The sequence below is a fragment of the Amyelois transitella genome, chromosome 23, assembly GCF_032362555.1.
Source record: "Amyelois transitella isolate CPQ chromosome 23, ilAmyTran1.1, whole genome shotgun sequence".
Classification (NCBI taxonomy): Eukaryota; Metazoa; Arthropoda; class Insecta; order Lepidoptera; family Pyralidae; genus Amyelois; species Amyelois transitella.
In genome coordinates this window covers 2,217,167-2,237,539 of record NC_083526.1, presented here as the reverse complement: position 1 = coordinate 2,237,539, position 20,373 = coordinate 2,217,167, and the positions used below count along the sequence as shown (strand labels likewise).

The 20,373-nt window shown below is 36.4% G+C and overlaps 2 protein-coding genes across 2 annotated transcripts; one reads left to right on the top strand and one right to left on the bottom strand.

Moving 5' to 3' along the window:
* Positions 1-202: 202 nt before the first annotated feature.
* On the top strand, positions 203-8,371 carry LOC106133046 (uncharacterized). The gene is made up of 3 exons (XM_060950886.1): positions 203-806; positions 7,032-7,802; positions 8,160-8,371. The coding sequence occupies exons 1-3, from the start codon at positions 203-205 to the stop codon at positions 8,312-8,314; spliced, it is 1,530 nt and encodes a 509-aa protein (XP_060806869.1). The 3' UTR covers positions 8,315-8,371.
* A 3,335-nt stretch (positions 8,372-11,706) lies between these two features.
* Positions 11,707-19,442, bottom strand: LOC106133045 (spermatogenesis-defective protein 39 homolog). Its single transcript, XM_013332638.2, has 11 exons — positions 19,236-19,442; positions 19,007-19,151; positions 18,714-18,904; positions 17,951-18,087; positions 17,690-17,717; positions 16,497-16,647; positions 15,804-15,940; positions 15,159-15,248; positions 13,863-14,018; positions 12,968-13,093; positions 11,707-11,994 (listed from the first exon to the last, which is right to left on the bottom strand). The coding sequence occupies exons 1-11, from the start codon at positions 19,314-19,316 to the stop codon at positions 11,974-11,976; spliced, it is 1,263 nt and encodes a 420-aa protein (XP_013188092.2). The 5' UTR covers positions 19,317-19,442; the 3' UTR covers positions 11,707-11,973.
* Positions 19,443-20,373: the final 931 nt, after the last annotated feature.

The following is a 20,373-nucleotide window of genomic DNA, read 5'->3' as shown; positions in this document are numbered from 1 at the left end:
CTGACATACTCACAAACTTTCGCATTTATAATATTAGTAAGATATAATAATGGTAGGTACTTATGTTTGATGCTAAGACTTTAATTATGTCAATACAGACATAATATGTCAATCACAACATCAAAATCTGAGATCAAATCCATCAACCATCCAAAACAGATTAACCTCAATATCCAAAAAAAGCCGTAACCATGAAATAATCATGTTAAAATCAAAATGCATTAAAGTTAAAAATCCCTGCAAGATTTGCCTGAAGCCAGTCACCCAGAAGAATGGTCTCCAATGCCAGGGCGTCTGCGCCACCTGGGTACATTTCAACTGCATACACTACACCCCAGGAAAGATAAAAGATATCAAAACCGGTGTTCTCAAAATCAACTGTCCTTGTCCTGATTGCAAGACGGAAGTTCAAAAAGAATATTATACAGATGAAGAAACCTATGACGGAATCGCTCAAAGAACTCAAGACGCATATTATGAAACGAAAACCGTTGCTGTAGGAACGAAGCGATCAGAACCTTTTATACGATTCAGTCCAAAGAGTTCTATATTCAAGAAAAGGAAAGAAACAGAAGATATTGAAGTCACCGCCGGTGATGCAGTCAGAGGATTTTCTTCTAATGGAAATCTGGAATCTAAAATAGACCAAGTGTGTGTCACAGTTGGACAATTGTCGCAGCAGATTAACAACTTGATGCTGGGGCTGAAAGAAACTATAAATTGTCAGAATTTAGGGCAGAAGTGCACTGAAGAAGGGTCGCGGCTGTTGTGCCTTAAGCCTTGTTATTGCTCGGAAAATCGCAAGAGTATTTTCAAGAAAAAATAAGTGAATCGTGAGGGTCTTCGCTCAAGGTGATTAAAAATTAAGAATAGTTTGACTTAGTTTTATTTAAGTGCATATTTTGACTTACTTCAAAGTTAGTTAGGAACTAGATAAGACTACATTAATAGGTACATGCTGTCACGTCTATATCTCTTGCAGGGTAGACAGAGCCAACAGTCTTGAAAAATACTAAAGGGCTCAGCTGTGGGACTTAATGATCGAATGAAGATTCAAATAATGACAGGTTTCTAGCCTATCGCCATCCCATGATAATAAGCCTAGGTAACACTATTTTCTACTAATAATATTCTTGACGCCTTACTCAATATACTCGTTCATCTTACTCGATATACAATAACGATAAAAATGATAATAAATATTGCAGTATGTACCTACTCAACTCAATACTGTTTATTGCAATGTGGTTTTGCAAAAGACACAACGTTATCCTAAAATAAGCCTAAGTAAGCCTAAGTATAACTAGGTTGGTACCTATACCAATTATTAACAAGACAACTTTATCTTCTGGATTCCATAAAGCAAAGAGATATTTAAATAAAATAAAAAATACAAAGGAATAATTCGACAGGAGTGATACAAAATTTTGAGTAAAAATAACCAGAGTTAAAATAACCTTGTCCAATAGACGCCACTTTTTGGTGCAAAGTGAATTATTCTACATCGAAAGCCAACGAAATTTATCAGTGGTTTTCAAACTTCTGATAGATACCTGATTAATATCTCTCGAATTATATGACAGTTATTTATGACTATGATTCCACAATGAAAATTCAAATAGCACTGGTACTACGTGTACTGTCGTACAATAATATTTGTTGAAATTTACAACAACTTGATTTGTGCACACACCCGCTCTAGTCTGGCATACGCCGTAAAGTGACAGAACGTGCTGCCGCTCCACTTGCTTACGTCACACCACAACGATTGTCATTTATTGATGCAATACATTACACTACGAGTATAGTCGTTAAATATATCTATAATCTCTTTAAACAAAACTGTAAAAAGTTAAAAATTATACTTCCGTGTTAAAGTTTTAAATCAAAAATCAATATTTTATTCAGAAAATTAGCCTTTGCAGGCAGTTTTCTACTTGCTGTTAAATGTCTTTTATTTATTTTTAAGTAAATTTACTAGTGTCTTCATATTTTTATAGTCGGTAATGATCGACGTTTACCTACTTTCTTTACCCTTAGTCCCACCATTCCAAAATGTTTTCTAAGTGGATCATAAGGATCAGATTTCTCCAGTCAGAGGAAACTGATGAAAACATTCGGTCTGGGTGGACCATGGTCACTTTTTCCTGTCAGTGATCTACATCTGTACACTCTTCTTGATATAGTTATAGTAAGTACCACGGGTTGATAATATAAAATAAAATGTTCTTAACAAATGCTCTGAAAGTAAATATTATAGATTTAGCGTAAGTCACATATAATCAAGTCTTTATCCATTGAAGGGTAGACAGAGTCAATAGTCTTGAGGAAACTGAAAGGAATTGAGCAACACGATGCTAGCATATCGCCTAAAAGAAGATTCATTGTCAATTTTGGGTTGAAACATGATTATTTGTGTGTGTGTTACCTTGTAAATCAAATACTTGTCAAAGTTTAAGAACCACTGAAATAGATGAATCGAATCACAGACCCATCTGTGTACCATCGATTCGTTGATTGGATGAAGGGACAGTCACGTATCAATTTTATAGTGATCCTGAGTTCATGTGTAGGTACAGGGTGCTCGGAATTATTAACACGGCTTCTAAATTGGATACCGAGGAAAATTCTAGTTAGTTTTAACATTTAAAAAATAATCATTGTACCTATATACATATTATTATAGTCACGTCTATATCCTAACTTAAATTAGAGGAATCTTTGATATGATCTTAACGTATGATTATGTATGAGTATGTAAACAATGAACTGCTAGAGGGGAAAATACTCTAGTGGCTTCTATTATTCCGATTTCTGAATATAATATTTTTTTTATCTATTATGTTTATGAGTCTCAATTCTATCATAAAGCCAAACAGCTGAACGTGGTCTGCCAGTCACTTCAGGACTGTTGGCCCCGTCTACCCCGCAAGGGATATAGACGTGACTATATCTATGTATGTTTATGAACGTACATTTATTATTAAAATATGTGTTACTTGTAGCGGGAGCTATGATTCGGCTCGACCGCCACCAAAGGGAAGATCTTCCGCCAGGCTAGGTGTTATGCCTGGGGAACCGCGGCTCCGAAGATGTTAAGTCGGAGGTTGTGTTTATGCTCCAATCCATGAAAACTTTGTTTGTGCGATGTAGACTCTTCGCTGCTATTGGCTGATCACGTCATTTTATTCATAACGATTGACAGTTGTTGTGTGACATTGGTGATGTCGCCACATACTCAATACCTACTTATATGTGTAGATTATTTTCATATATGTGAATATGCTCAAATTGATCTTTTTTTAACCACCCAAATTGCAATCTCAGTTCGGTCTAAAAGTCAGTCAGTCATTCGACTGGTAAAGAATGTCTTATGTTATTAAGTCTACCTATTGTACATTATTTTAGGTGCAATAAAGTTTAAATAAATATATAAATATAAGGTCTACACTACACTCACGCTCCTTGTATTTCGCCCTAATAATACTAACTTGTTCTAACTTGATCATAATCATAATACTGTAATAGGCTATTCACGCGTTAGATCCTTTGGTTGTACGTCGAATTAATTTGATATTGCTTACTGAGCCGAGATAAGAGATAGTGCTACTGTGCAGTAATATGATATTATTGTACAAATGTGTGTTTGTGTAAGTTGGCTTGATTGAATTACATACAAATATACATACATAATCACGTCTTATAAACAAGACTGGTAGGCCACATTCACCTCTATGGTTAAATGATGGAATTGTGATTCAAATAGTGACAGGTTTATCTTTTTCCCATGGATGTCTTAAAAGGCGACTAAGGGATAGGCTTACAAACTTGGGATTCTTTTTTAGGCCATGGGCTAGCAACCTGTCACTATTTGAATCTCAATTATATCATTAAGCGAAATAGCTGAACGTGGCCATTCAGTTTTTTCAAGACAGTTGGCTCTGTCTACCCCGCAAGGGATATAGACATGACCATATGTATGTTTATATGTAGTGACAGGTTGCTAGCCTACAAGAAGAATCCCAAGTCTTACGACATCCATGGGAACGAGATGGAGTGATCCCATGCTTTCCTATATTGGTACCGGGAACCACACGGCTTATGCCCACCATTTGTTGCATTTGGTTTCAAAACACTTCTGAACTTTGAATGTTCGGGTTAACTCGTACAGTTAGTTCCATGGTCCATTTGCCACACATAATTAAGTCCTCAAGTCAGTCAATTGATTACAAATAATTAAATCATCTGGTTGCATTTTTTCTACGATTTAATTTGGGCCTTATGTCTGACTCTTCTTGTAGGTTCTATTATGTCTAACAGCTGTACGTGGCCTGTTAGTCTATCATAACTGCTGGCTCTGTCTAACACGCAAGGGATATAGACGTGATTATGTCAATGAATGAATGAATGAAATGGTGGGCATCGCATACAAATCAGGTATACCTACAATTCTCAAACCGATCAGAGTTCAGTTTCCCGTGAAATTGAACTATTGCGACGCAGCATCTGTTTAGATGGAGTCCTATTCTGGAAGATCTCATTAATCCATCGCGTTCTAATGCTAAAGGTTTCATTACCGAATCCCACTGCAAAAACTTTTCACGCGTGCATTTTTCACATTCCTCTAATGCGAGCATGAGAGCTGGTCTAGTAGCAAAGAAAAAACATTGTGTAGGTAATAAGGAAAATAACTAACAATTTTTAGGCGACGGGTTAGTGATCTGAATGTCCATTTCATTAAGGTGTCAGCTTCATAAATTGGTATCATTTTATCCTGTCAAAAATAATTAAAAATAGCTAGATAGCCGTACTTTCACAAAAAATCAGGGCATTGTGTAACCCTATCATACACATGCGTACGCTGAGTGAGCATCATGTAGCAAACTTATGCGCCAAATGGAGATTTTTCGTCTATCTTTATTTCTTCTTTCTTTTTCTTTATTTAATTATAGAACAAATTTTTACAAAAGCAACAGAATTCTATTTTCCTCATTTCCCCAGTTTCTTTGAATCAGTCATACCTACTCATCAATAACAATTCTGTTTCCAGAATAAGCCTGCAAACAGTCGTTGTCACCCCGTATTGTACCACTGATTGCCAATCAAACTTGTCCACAAGTTTTATTCTTGTCTAACTCACCTCTCGCTCGTGGGTATTTGTAGCTTGTGTGTTTACATAAGGAAGGACAAACTAATCCATGAATATTTACCGTGTATTGGAAAGTTTAGGGTTAACCGCCACAAAATTACGTGTAAATGAATACGGCCTTCTTGACGCAGTAGTAATGGTTTTACCTTTGAACTGCAGCAGCAATTGCTGGTTAAATTCTTAAAAATGAAATAAGTTTATGTTTTTACCTAACTCCGTACTTATTCGAGTTAAAGCTAAATAGCAGTATAATGAAATATACCTTGGTAATATGAATTCAGAAAACATGTTTCTTCTCATACATAATGTAGCCCTTTTTACGAAACAATTTGTCAAAGTCGTTGTCCGCCTTCCGCAGTTCCCATTTGCAAAATAAAAATGGATGTAAATAATGTCTCATAGATTTATTAATGTCCCATCACATACATTACAAACTATTACCACATGGTAACTTATTTATCACATGGTAGACAGAGAATAGTCGACAAGATTCAAAGTCTAAGATATTTTGAATATCGCCGACGTTAATTCCCTATCATTCTTCCAGTAGTATCGACAAATTATAGGCAGAATTCATTTTTATGTCGAGTAGGCAAGTCTTTCAACACCGTTGCAAAAACCATAGACATTGACATTTTTAACTTTTATTGTATGAAAAATTCTTTTGTGATTAAGTATTTACATTTATCTCTTTAAGTCTAATTATTCACAGTATGTATGCACTTAAGCATTTGCTTCAATGATATTATTAACTAGTGTGTGTTTAATTGGCGTTCTCGAAAATTTTTATTTTTAAAACTGATTTTATTAGTAAAGACCTGTAATTGGCTCTTAAATTTAAGTATATTTAAAAATCTAATGATTGTAAAACTTGCTATTGATCATCCAAATATAGAAATTTATGTTTTCAATATCCGAAAGGGTTAATATCTATTATATAAATTTAAGACCTGGTAAAAATGTATTAATTTATTTATTTTCTTACACAAAGTTCCTATTATTTGCCCTCTCTGCGTATTCCATTATCCTCTTTGGTACAGAAACTCAAGAATGGCATTTTTCTGTCACAATTATGTCCAAAGTCACTTTCTGAAGCAAACCAGTATCCAACATGTAACTACAAGAATTTTAAAATCCAGAAACCAATTAACATAATGCTGATAATGAAGAAACAATGAGCAGACCGAAATCACCGAAGGGCCGTGTAAAAAATGCTTGTAGAATTTGCGGCCAAAATGTATCTAACAAGGGCGGGGTGCAATGCAAAGGCGCCTGCGCCAGATGGGCCCACTTCAAATGCTTAGGCTTTTCCCCCCAAAAAATACTCGAAATCAAAAATGGCATCATCGAGATCACCTGCCCGTGTCCGCATTGTAATTTGGAACGTTTAGACGGAGAGCTAGATAAAAGGTGTCAGAGAACAAAATGTCAGCCAATAAAAGGGCTTTGCCCACAAGGAGAGCAAAGGGACCCGCCTTATGTAAGACCCTCAGCCTGCGATGCGCCAAGGTTTGATTTATACATAATAGCACTGTAGTATGTACCATCTAGGTTTTGAGTTACCTATCAAGGGAAACCATGTAGTTTCCGACTTTAGAATAGAACCAGTCCATCGTTTCCTATAACGTAAAAGGCGACTAAGGAAATAGGGATATTCGTTTTGTGCAGCTTGTGCCATGAATCATATGGGTTAGATTCCCCTGCAAAGGTCAGACGGAAGTCGCTTCGTGTAGAAACCTGACTTACTCAACCAGGTTCATGATCACAGAGCGCACCCCAAGCTTTGCTTCAGAGAGGTGAGGATATAAGTGAGACTAACCAAGCCAAGACAAAGAAGAGTTAAGTTAATAAACAAAGTCAGTTACATTTCTAACATAATTTCACAGCTGTCCAGAACTAAAGGTTCCAGATCTGAAAACAACCATTTCAGAAACAGATGAGTGCAGCCATTCATCATGCATCCCACCGTGCTGTACAAACCCTGATTTGCAAGATCCCGAGGCAGGACCCAAGGAATGCACCAGCGATGAACCGGTGCTGCCTGGGGGCGTACGTCCTGTCACCCCTCCCCTAATCCCCCCTTGCTCCAGCCAACGCCGGTGCGACCCTGTCACTCCCTGCGGCAAACACCCCCCCTGCCAACCAGCCCCTTGCGGTCCCAGTATCCCCTGCGATAGCCACATCTCCCCAATACCTTCCCAACATGGTCCCACAGGAAAACAACCCAAGAGAAAAATAAAGCTTAAAACCAAAAAAGGAAACCGAACTCCCCCTATCAGCAAAACGCCATCCGATATCTCACTTGTGAGTCCAGATGGGTCTACAACAGGAAGTAAGCTCATCTGTGACTCTTCAGCGTGCGACGACTCCGGACATTGTCATCATACCGCTCCTCACAAAGCTCCTTTAGCAACTAAATCTCCACCTAAACCTCATAAAGAACTCCCGCCTCATGTTATCAGCATCCCATGCAGTGATTGCAAGTGTATGTATGGCCCATCGCTCACGGAGTTCAAGTGTCAGTACAAGGAGTGCCCGAATAAGCAATGGCAAACCGACCCGTTGCCTAATGCTCCACCACCAACCTTGAAATCGGCCACAACTTGCACGGCGGAGAAGTCTAAGTCTTGTACTTGTATGAAGCAGTACGCAAGTATGTTCTAATTCATATATATGTCTTTCTAATGAAACGAAAGGTTCCATGCGCTTGCGGTGAGGGAAAACATCATCAAGAGACCTGCACATTTAAAGAACTGGATGTGTAATCATAATTAAATATGGGCTAAGTTCCACTGCCAATTTTTTTGCATTGCATACGAAATTCGGTAATAATCTGTCAATTCAGGATCGTAGTCATAGGAGGACCCTGGGCTCTTTATTCAAACAAAGATATAATAAGAACTAACACAAGGAGAGAGGAGACTGAATCTACACCCAGCGACTGCAGTCATTCAAATATGTATTGTACCCATTTTCTTTTTAAACTTACTTAATTTTTTTTTATTTCCAGAAAAAGTTCTCCAAGAGACAATAGTAGCAAGCCGTTCTGACAGCAAGATCCCGCCGAATGCGTGTCAAACTATGCTGTTATCGGCCATTGTCCAGCTGTGTAACACTGTTGGACAACTGTCTGGGCAGATTAAGTTGCTCATGGGCAGATTATAAACATGAAGATTGATGAAGATGAAGAGCCAGATTATTGTTTTCATTTCATTTCAAATATTGGACAATAATAAAATAACGGTACCTAATGACGTTTTTATTTTTAATGTTCTTGACCATGACACAAAGTGGCATACAATTTTTCCGGGCTCCTGCGTGTTTCGGAAGCATTTGAAAGGCAAGTTAAGCCGTTGAACCCTGCTGTCATCACAAGATGGCAGTAGTGTCAGATGCCTTGGCCCTTTCTTACGCTTACATACACATACATTCAGTCAGAAAAGTATCGGGAATGGATTATTTATTTATGGTTCCAAATTCAAATTTTTGTTTTTTTTGTTGTTGTTAGATTGGCACAACTGTTTTCCATTTTGGCGCGGAGTTTGAGTTGCATCTGTTGTTTACATTAAATACAGTGCTATTTTTAGTTATATCATATCTAGTGTGTATTGCTAATTTCATAATGGATAAAAACATCGAACAAAGAGTTTGTCTTAAATTTTGCATTGCCAATGGAATATCGTGTTCGGAGTCACTGAAAATGTTACAGAAGGCTTACGGTGAATCGACTTTATCAAAAACTCGTGCTTATGAGTGGTACAAAGCGTTCAAAAGCGGTCGAGATGTGATGGGAGATTTGCCTCGCTCTGGTAGGCCATCAACGTCTGCAACTGAAGTTAACATCGCAAAAGTGAAGGAAATAGTGACTGAAAATCCTCATTCAACTTTGAGAGAGATAGCCACCGAACTTTCTGTATCTCACGAGTCGATCCGTACCATTTTAACTAATAATTTGGGTATGAAACATGTTGCCGCTCGGCTAGTCCCAAAAGACCTGAATTTTTTTCAAAAACTCAATCGCATGAGAGTCGCTGAGGACATGCTAGAACGAGTCAATTCCGACCCAACATTCATGAAACGCATTGTTACTGGTGACGAGACGTGGGTTTACGAGTTTGACATGCAAGCTAGTCAACAAGCTTCGGAGTGGCGCCTTCCAACTGAACCGAAACCGAAAAAACCACGCCAAAGTCGTTCAAAAGTCAAAGTCATGTTGACTGTTTTCTTTGACTATCGCGGTGTTGTGCACTAGGAATTCTTCCCGGAAGGTCAAACGGTAAATAAGGAATATTATTTGAGTGTTATGCGGCGTTTAAGAGAGCAAATCCGACGAAAAAGGCCAGATTTGTGGAAAGAAAATTCTTGGATTTTGCACCATGATAATGCACCTTCGCACAAGGCCATCATTGTGAACGAATTTTTAACCAAACACTCAACAAATACCATCGAGCAACCACCATATTCACCAGATATGGCTCCAGCCGACTTTTTTCTTTTTCCTAAACTCAAATTACCACTTCGTGGCACCCGTTTTCAATCGGTAGAAGACACAAAAGAGAATTCGCGGCGAGAACTGACCTCAATTCCGGAAACAGCGTTTAAAAAATGTTTTGATGATTGGATTATTCGTTGGCGTAAGTGTATCGTTTCTAAAGGAGCATATTTTGAAGGTGATAAAATAAATTTGGATGAATAACAAACAGTTTGTGTATTATTGATCTTTTCCTGCTACTTTCTTGACAGAGTAGTACATACATAAAATCACGCCTCTTTCCCGGAGGGGTAGGCAGAGACTACCTCTTTCCACTTGCCACGATCTCTGCATACTTCCTTCGCTTCATCCACATTCATAACTCTCTTCATGCGAGCTCTTCTTTCTTGCGCTTGTTACTTCATACTTATCTTACTACCACTAGTAACACCGTTATTTTTAATTACCCTTCTGATTAATCCAGTATCGTCGGAAGGGAAAATTAAAAAGCACGTGTACTACAGTATTTTCTTCATGATACCAAATAAAGAAAACAATTCTTTCTGACGAAAGCATCTTTTTAACTTAATAATAAAAGAGTTAATTAGATAAAAAATAATGAAATTTATATAGATATTGCAATTTCTCGCGCGTGCAGAGCCTGAATTTGTCTTGGCCGGCCTGAAAAACCTGACAACATTGTTTGTTTGTCCCTTAATTACTAGAAAACAACACCAACCATGAGCAATAGCCTATATTTATATTTCTTTGGCGGTAGATATAGTAACTAAGCAAGGCTAAGAAAGAAACAGACGTAGCACTGACATAAGTATCAATTAGTTATGTAATTTTATGTCAATGACATCTAGTCAATGGTACTGAGACGGGTAAGCTAATACGAAGGCTTTTTACTGACACTTCAATATCAATAAAATGCTTTTCCTTTATAAAATTGTTAGCTGTTACATTAGGTAACGGGTAAAGATATACAAATCTAAAAACCATTGATAAGAAATGTGTTGTTGCAATTTTTGCGGGAGCCTCCGCTGTATATTTTGTTTTACACTATGTGCATACATATTTCATTTGTGTGGTATAGAGTGCAACTGTAAATGCAGTGAATGTAGCAAATGCTGTGAGAGGAAAGATTATGATGAAGATTTCTATGAGAACAGAAGAAACTATGATTGTCCCGGTAAAACTTAAGCGCGGCGTGAGCGATGTTTCGGGCTCGACCGCCACCAAAGGGAGGATCTTCCGCCTGGCCGCCATATTATGCCTGGGGAACCGCGCGACAGAAGATGTTTTGCTACACACAAAAAGTATATTGGAGCGGTCATGGGTACAATAAGAGGATGTATGCTCGTTAAAGAACATAATGATTACGAAGATTTATACAACGAAGCTGAAAGCGAGATAAAAGAGTCTTTGCTTGTGCGATTAAGAATCTTCGCTGCTATTGGCTGTTGGGGTAGGGATGTCGCCAGATACTAGAATAGGTACGAAGTTTTCTTCCTTGGCACATTTAGGTCTAAGATGCTTACCCTAGACCCTAACGAATATAGTGGACGAAGCTGGGACAAATGCAAAAACGATGGTTATAAGTTTACCCCCAATAATAATTTCGAATTGTATGATTTGAATGGACTTTTGACGAGATTAGACCATTAATAAGAATTTATTTAATTTTTAGACAAAGTTCGAGGCTTGTATACGGTACGAGATAATTATTAACACGATACTTATTACATTTTATTTATTTATTTTGTTTCTTACAGACTTAATCTAATGCGATAGTGTATAATCAATTATAACATATTATCCTTAATGCTGCCCTTGTGAATTCACTCAAACTGCAATTGAACAAATCTATCTCGTTCGATATGAGTTTTTATAACGAAAGGTGAAAGAGACGCATTTCGGATCCAGAGAGATGATGATGTCACCGGCTCCAAGAGAAAAAATAAGAAAAGAAAATAATAAGTAACGAAATAAAAGCCGTTTAGTTGTGAATAAATATATTTATAGCAGAAATATAAAGATACACTTATATGAATAAAAATGGTTTTTACCAAATATTATCCGTGTAAAATATTATATATACATTTAAACATTTTAAATATAATAAACCTTATTCTAGGAGTTCTGTACATAAATACAAGATCACAATTACACACCCTTACCTTTATAATTCTGTAAAATTATTTTTAAACTTTTAATCTGATAAATAAATAAAGGTTATTTCTTAATTCTGTGCCCACTCCAAGTTCAAATGAGCGGCCTTCTAAAAATGTAGTAGTAGATTTTCTAAATAATTCACTTATAAAAACTCTTCAATAACCGCGAAATCTTCTCAATTTTTCCATTTTATAGACTGTAAAAAAAATTTTTAATTAATATTTCATATCCAACTGTGTTTTTTCTAATGCAATTAAAATTTTATTCTTTTATATTATATGTATATATATTATATGTATATACATATATTACATGTATAGTAGCTTTCGCTCGCGGCTCCACTTGCATGAATAGTACTTCCTTCTCCTTTCGCCCCACTATTTGTATGAAAAATTTCAGGAAAATCGTAAAGACAAAGTTAAGGGCTTTAGACGTGTAAGACGGACAAACAAACACACTTTTACTTTTTTGAGGTGAATTGGTAGAACCAAAACATACATACATATAGTCATGTCTATATCCCTTGCGGGGTAGACAGAGCCAACACTCTTGAAAAACTGAAAGGCCACGTTCAGCTTAATAATAGAACCAAAAACTGGCAAATAACTCCTCAAAACAATAATCATAATAAATAGAAATGTCAGGTCGAAAGGCGACTAAGGGATAGGCTTATAAACTTGGGATTCTTCTTTCAGCCGATGGGCTAGCAATCCGTCACTATTTGAATCTCAATTCTATCATTAAGCCAAACAGCTGAACGTGGCCTATCAGTCTCTTCAAGACTGTTGGCCCTGTCTACCCCGTAAGGGATAAAGACGTGATCATATGTATGTATATCAGGTCAAAACACGTTGAACTGACAAGCTCACATGAAGAGACTGTTGTCTATGGATGAGGCGATAAAAGTATGCGGGGAACCCCAGGAATACCTGCACCATTAATCAGTACCATTGATGGTTCGTGACAAGTCAAAAGATGTAGTCTCTGCCTACCTCTCCGGGAAAGAGGTTAACTTTGAACGTGATTCGTTAGATCATCATGAATGCTGTATGTTACACTAAGTGAAAGTTAATCCCTTAATCGCCGTTTACGACATCGACGACAGAAAGATATAGTAGTTCGTTCTAAATTGGCGGGAACCACATGGCACAAATATAATATGTACTTACATTATCTCTAAGAGTATTCTCAGCAAGTATATAATCTTCTGATTGTGGACTCAATGTCATCTTGTAGTTGGTCAGCGATATTCTGTCTTTATTCTTGGCAAACGTCTCTATCACTACGGAATGTATCTGAAATATAAAATACATACATACATATGTACATATAATCACGTCTATATCCCTTGCGGGGGTTGACAGAGCCAACAGTCTTGTAGAGACTGATAGGCCACGTTCAGCTGTTTGGCCTTATGATTGTTTTGCTTTTTGCTATATTTTTTTACTAGCTGTGCCCGCGACTTCGTCCGCGTGAAATAGTTATTTTGGGCATCATTGAAGCCCTCAAGGATGAATAGTTTTCCCCGTTTTATTTTTTCACATTTTCCATTATTTCATCGCTCCTAATAGTTGCAGTGTGATATTATATAGCCTAAAGCCTTATACGATAAATGTTTTATTCAACACAAAAATAATTTTTCAATTAGAACCAGTAGTTCCTGAGATTAGCGCGTTCAAACAAACAAACATACAAACTCTTCAGCTTTATAATATTCGTAAATATAGATATCCACACAGTCATATAGTCCAACCACACTGTTTAAATTGCATTAACCATTAAAAAATCCTTCTTATCTATACTTATATTATAAAGCTGAAGAGTTTGTTTGTTTGTTTGAACGCCCTAATCTCAGGAACTACTGGTTCTATTTGAAAAATTCTTTTTGCATTGAATAGACCATTTATCGAGGAAGGCTTTAGGCTATATAACATCACGCTGCTACTATATGAAGCAAATAAATAATGGAATATGTGAAAAAACGGGGAAAATTATTCATCCAGGGCTTCAGAGGTTCCACGCAGAAGAAGTCGCGGGCACAGCTAGTATGTTTATATATATTACCTTATACATCTGCGCGAATCTCAATCTATCTTCGGAGTTAGCCACCTTGTTGACACATGTCTCCAAAAAACGACCGCCGGCTTGCAACTCACTCAGTCTGGATAACAGGATCTCTATTGGAATGTGAGACGATACTGTTGTACGTCCGAGCCAGTCCTGAAAGACATTTACCAATGCAATAGAGATCCCACTCAGGGATAAGCCCGCCTTTTGTACTGTACTACTGTTTTATATTTGTTATGTACTCCATAAGTGAACATAAAGCATTTATTTACTTACTTACAATACATATATATATCAAATGGCAATCAAACCAGAAGGCTACATCAATCATTTTATATAGCAGTGCACTTTTGTTCATTGAAATTGTAATGAAACTGTCAATAAATGCTTTTATTTAATATTTAATATTAATATTAGGTATCATATTGATTACGGGATAATTCAATAAACAATATTTCATACTTGAATAGACGTTTCACAAAATTCAATTTAATTAAATAATACATTATAATATATAAACAAATCATAAACCATTTGTGAATTTCAAATAAGCAAAGCATTAGCCAACTGGTTTGAAATACATCAAATGGCAATCAAACCAGAAGGCTACATCAATTATTTAAATAAAATGTGTCTTAAAATTCAATTTAATATAATATAAATATATATAAATATGAATATATATCTAATAATACTAATCATTTGCGTCTTCACATTGCATGAAACACTAGCAACCTGGCTTGAAGATGCATCAAATAGTACACAAACCAGGAAGCTGCTTTACACAAGTGATCAATAAACTTAAGAGAGACAACAAATAAAAAAAATAAATGAAAAAATTAAAATATATATAATCATTTCGGGGTGGACAGAGTCAACAGTCTCTTATGTCTTTATCCCTAACGGAAATACACGCCAACAGTCTTGAAAAGACTGAAAGGCCACGTTCAGCTGTATGGCTTAATTATGGAATCAATATTCAAATAGTGACATGTTGCGAGCCCGTCGCTTACAAGAAGAATCCCAAGTTTTATTACTCTTTCCCTTAGCCGCCCTTTATGACATGAGAAAGGTATGGAGTTATCCTATTATATAATGCCGGGAATGTCATTACTTTTGTTTGTTTAACACACGCAAACAAATCACAAAAACAGTACAATACGAATATAATACAGACAAAAACTAAAATAATTTAATTTTTGCACTTGAGAGAAATTTCTTAAAAATCCAAGCCATTGTTTCTAAAAAAAAAAATTAGGTTCGAATTTCAAAATTTTGCGATTGTCAACTGACCTTTTTCGTAAACAGAGATTCCACGATGTCCCATTTCTTCAGTCTCGCTTGTACGTTCAACACGACCCAGTCATATTGGAGAGGTGGCACCTGAGAAAAACATCATGTCATCATCATACAGTTCTAATACATTTTTTTTTCTTTTTGGTTCCCGGCACCAATACATAAAAGAATAGGACCACTCCATCTCTTTCCTATGGATGTCGTAAAAGGCGACTAAGGGATAGGCTTACAAACTTGACATTCTTTTTTTAGGCGACGGACTAGCAACCTGTCACTATTTGAATCTCAATTCTATCATTAAGCCAAATAGCTGAAAGTGGCAGATCAGTCTTTTCAAGACTGTTGGCTCTGTCTACCCCGCAAGGGATATAATTTACTAGACCGATTTAGACGAAATTTGGCACAATGATTGTATAAGATCTACAGGAGTGAGAAACGTACTTTTTTTGTGGTACTCTCCATAGAGTTCTAATATTATACAGTTTTTTTTTTTTGTAGCGTATAACATCAAACTAGACCGATTTAGAAATTTGGCACAATGATTGAATAACATCTACATACAGGAGTGAGAAACGTACTTTTTTGTGGTACTCTCTTCACGTTCAGCATGGGCTGAATCGTCATCAGCCGTCAGCCAGTTACCTGTTGCCTCTGACAGACAGTCATCGGTGACATCATATTGCCTGCCGTCTCGTGCCAATGATTCGTGCAGCAAAATGACAAACAATATAGGGGGGATGCGTTCATTAGTTCCGGTTTGTTCACGTGTTTTTGCCATTCTGGAAAACGGATACATTGATGATGAGATATGTGCCGTGTGGTTCCCGGCACCAATAAAAAAGGAATAGGATGTAAAAGCCGACTAAGGGATAGGCTTATAAACGTGGGATTCTTGTTTTTAGTGATGGTCTAGCATATTGTCACTATTTGAATCTCAATTCTATCATTAAGCCAAACAGCTGAACGTGGCCTATCAGTCAAGACTGTCGGCTCTGTCTACCCAGCTAAGGATTTAGACAAGATTATACATACATACATAAAATCACGCCTCTTTCCACTTGCCACGATTTCTGCATATAGATATACTAGAGGCCGCCCGCGACTTCGTCCGCATGGAAACCCTATCAATCCCTCGGGAACTCTGGGATAAAAAGTAGCCTATGTGTTATTCTGGGTCTTCAGCTACCTACATACCAAATTTCATGGTAATCGGTTCAGTAGTTTTTGCGTGAAAGAGTAACAAACATCCATACATCCATACAAACTTTCGCCTTTATAATAGTAGTAGGATATAAGACGTGACTATATGTGCGTATATATGATGCACATATTTACCTAATAATTTAACATAATCAGCGACCATCTTGGACTGATGCGCGTCGATCCCCGGCTGGGTGAAATGGTTCGCCAGCATGTTGGCCAGCTTCCCCATCAGACCGTCCACGTTGTGGCCTTGCGTCTTCACGTGGTGCTGGAACTGGTATATCTGGACACCAGAATGCATGTTTAAACTCGTAAATGGCGACTCGCCCCAGCTTCGTACCGATAGCATTTATATGTAGATATAAACAATTCTTATGAATCACTCTATCAATAAAAAAAAACTCTGCCTATAATTTTTTTATTAAAGTCAATTGGATTTTTAAGTTTGTTGGTCATCACAATCAATGTTTTTGGGATGTTCAGAATTGTGTAAAAATTTAAAAGAGTTTGAATGGTCTATGAACAACTAGGTATTGCAATTAATACTTTGAAACTTTCGCGTTAATTCCCATTTGCATACATTAAATTATGTAAATCATAGATACAATAAAATGCATTTGTTATTAGTATAGAGGTAGTACATCTATAAACCGAGAGATTTTTAAAAATATGTGTCAATGTACCACCCTATTAAATGGACTGATTTTAATGAGTGATTTTTGATCCAATGTTTAGAATATAATAGAATAGATTTATTTTCAAAATTGGATACAAATTATCAGTTATTGACATAAAATCACTTAAATCTAATTATATCTATAGCGGCGGAACAAAAAATGTAAAATGCTATTCTATATTTGTTCAGATAGTTCTTGGGTTTGATGGAAATTCGTGTTAGCAAGTTTTAAGAGGGACAAATGGAAAAACCAAACTAAACCTAAATGTTGGTGTTGCTATGAAATGAAATGAAATGAAATGAAATATTCTTTATTTACTTGAAACATGGTACAAATGGGTGTTAGAAATATACATATGTGATCTTACATGTTCCGCCAGAAGTATGGCATGTAAATATTGTTTATAATAATTGCGTTACTATCAAAATTAATAATTAAAAAATTAGTAATCATACAATTTAAAATTTAACATTAAAATAATCATTAATGGAATAAAAACAATTCAAAATTCAAAATTCATGCAGTCTTTTCTTAAATTTATTAATTGGCAAAGACTTGTATGAGTCCGGCAGCTTATTATATATTTTAATGCACATGCATTATGAACTCCTACTTCTAAATCGTAAATTGGTGCTATATTATACTTACAGCTGCTTCTGAACTTCTCCCGAGCATTCTAAAAAAAAAGAAAACATCTGTTACAAAATTAGCTTCTGAAATTTAAATTCTAAGATTTCTAAAGACATAGCTAGATAGATAGATTTTGTAGATGGCGCTTAATTCGCGCGGGAAAATCCGCGGGTAAAATCTAGTTTTATATATATATAAATGTGACTGTAAGTCTCATTAACTAAGTTAACATGGTAACTGCACTATCTGGGTGAAACTTTCTCAAAGAGAATTACTCACGTGAGCAGATCTGTGAGCTCCGTAATCTTGCCCTCATTCCTTAGGAAGCTGATGTAGTGGTTCAGGGCTGAGGACCGCGCAGTCAGCAACTCACAAACCATCTTCTTGTTCAAGGTCTGAATGAGGAAGAGTACTACCTGGAATCAAATATTTTTAAACCTAATGAAAGGTATCATCAAGTACTAACACGTTAAATTTTCAAAAATATTATATATATTTTCATCACCCCCTTTGTATCTAAATCTGTTTGGCTTAATGGCAAATGACAGGTTGCTAGCCCATCGCCTACCCTTTAGTCGCCTTATACAACATCCATGGGAATATATGGAGTGGTTCTATTCTAAAGTGCCAGAAACCGCATGGTGCTTTATAAAATATTAACTGAGATCATAGAGATGTGACGAGATTTTTTATACAATACTAGTAGTTCATACATACATACATATGGTCACGTCTATCTATATCCCTTCCGGGGTAGGCAGAGCCAACAGTCTTGAAAAGACTGAATGGCCACATTCAGCTATTTGGCTTAATGATAGAATTGAGATTCAAATAGTGACAGGTTGCTAACCCATCGCCTAAAAAAGAATCCCAAGTTTGTAAGCCTATCCCTTAGTCGCCTTTTACGACATCCATGGGAAAGAAATGGAGAGAGTTCCCGGCACCAATACAAAAAAGAATAGGACCACTATTCTTTTTTGTATTGGTGCCGGGAACCACACATAGTAGTTCTTCAGTTTAATAAATAGTAACATATAATTACAGTCAATATAGCATTCCCATCTCCGATAGCTATTGCTCCATCAAGTAATTCCTTCTTGCTCTTCAAACTACGATGTATGTGTAATGAGTATGGACGTCCCAAAACCAATCGTTTCAAAGTTACAGCTACAGTCTCCTGTGGTTCTAGATTCGGTTCCTTGCTAGGGACGTTGCCAGATTGGGCTTGGAGAACTGAAAGAGATAATGATAACGGAAAAAAGTAAAATTGTAATTTCATTTGTCTCAGAATTTGCTACGAGAAATTAGATCTATGATATTGGCAGATTTACTTACTGAGATCCAATACTTTTGGCGATACAAGGCTCGATATTGGCAACAGAGCTGGTTTTGTGTTAGAAATTGTAGTATTAAAAATACTCTCTTCTGTTTTAACTGGTGATGCTTGCTGACCAATAGCTAAGATTTCTTGTGTAGAAAGCTGAAATAGCATTCATAATATTACATGGTAAAAGAAATGTTAAGGTAAACTTCATATTTTATCTTATAATTTTACAAAACTTACAACATCGTCATCGAATATTAAAGCTTGTGATTTCGTCAAACTTGTGTTCCAATAATCATCATCGTCGGCTGTGGAATTCATATTTTGGGATTCCCTGGTGAAATTACTTACTTCTCTATAATTTTTATTTATTTAAAATCTCATTAAATTTAAGAAGGTATGTACTTATAAAAATGTAAATAAATAAACAAAATCCAAGTCAAACGAACATATGACACGCGGAATGTCAATGTCAAAGTCAGTGGACGTTGACATTGTATACTTGTAAAAAAATTACTTCTTGTTGGCAGCCTCATATTTAACCAACTTTAAAAAAGTTACGTTCGAGAATTCCTAAAGAAGCCGGCTTGGCGCAGAGGTAATGAGCGTAAAAAGTTCACGGGCATGAATCCTGAGGACCTCTAAAGTATTAATTTAAAAAAAAGGTATTATTGAATCAGTAGCATCACAAGATGGCAATTTTCAAATTTTTTTTGAATAAAATTTCTAGATACGCCTTGTCTAAACGTAAGTAGGTACGTTCATTATTTTAACGACAATGTACACCTACCCGTTTAAGCAATTAGCTCGAAGCTCTTACATGACATGGGTAATATTATAGGTGCTTACTTAGGTACATAGGTACATATATTTTTGATGTTTTAATAATGTATATATGTCATAGTTTTTATTCATATTAGGTATAATAGCTTCAAATTCATTCTATCCGTTAATTTTTTATAAAGAGCGCATTTGGGACAAAAAGTAAAATGAAACTGAACAGTCTATTCGAGACTGTTGGCTCTGTCTACCCCGCAAGGGATATAGACGTGACCATATGTATGTATGTATGTAAACTGAACGTGGCCTTTCAGTCTTTTTAACTTCAAGACAGTTCGCTCTGCCTACCCCGCAAGGGATATAGACGTGACCATATGTATGTATGTATGTAAACTGAACGTGGCCTTTCAGTCTTTTTAACTTCAAGACAGTTCGCTCTGCCTACCCCGCAAGGGATATAGACATGATTATATGTATGTAGGTAGAATGATGAAGTTGTATTGTATGGGACAGTACAGCGTGTATCTAGCGTAACAAATGACTAGGTACTTTAAATGGCCTTCATTTCATGGCAATAAGGGCCGCTAAGTATTGAAGT

What these genes read in the sequence shown, in the direction of transcription:
- LOC106133045 (XM_013332638.2), bottom strand. Translation starts at nt 19,316, where the DNA reads ATGAATTCCACAGCCGACGATGATGATTATTGGAACACAAGTTTGACG. An exon ending in TGATTATGTTAAATTATTAG is followed by an intron (nt 15,941 to 16,496) that starts GTAAATATGTGC and finishes TCCGTTTTCCAG; the next exon opens with AATGGCAAAAACACGTGAAC. An exon ending in AATCTCTGTTTACGAAAAAG is followed by an intron (nt 14,019 to 15,158) that starts GTCAGTTGACAA and finishes AATGTCTTTCAG; the next exon opens with GACTGGCTCGGACGTACAAC.
- LOC106133046 (XM_060950886.1), top strand. Translation starts at nt 203, where the DNA reads ATGTTAAAATCAAAATGCATTAAAGTTAAAAATCCCTGCAAGATTTGC. An exon ending in TTGCTCGGAAAATCGCAAGA is followed by an intron (nt 807 to 7,031) that starts GTATTTTCAAGA and finishes TAACATAATTTC; the next exon opens with ACAGCTGTCCAGAACTAAAG. An exon ending in TTGTATGAAGCAGTACGCAA is followed by an intron (nt 7,803 to 8,159) that starts GTATGTTCTAAT and finishes TTTTATTTCCAG; the next exon opens with AAAAAGTTCTCCAAGAGACA.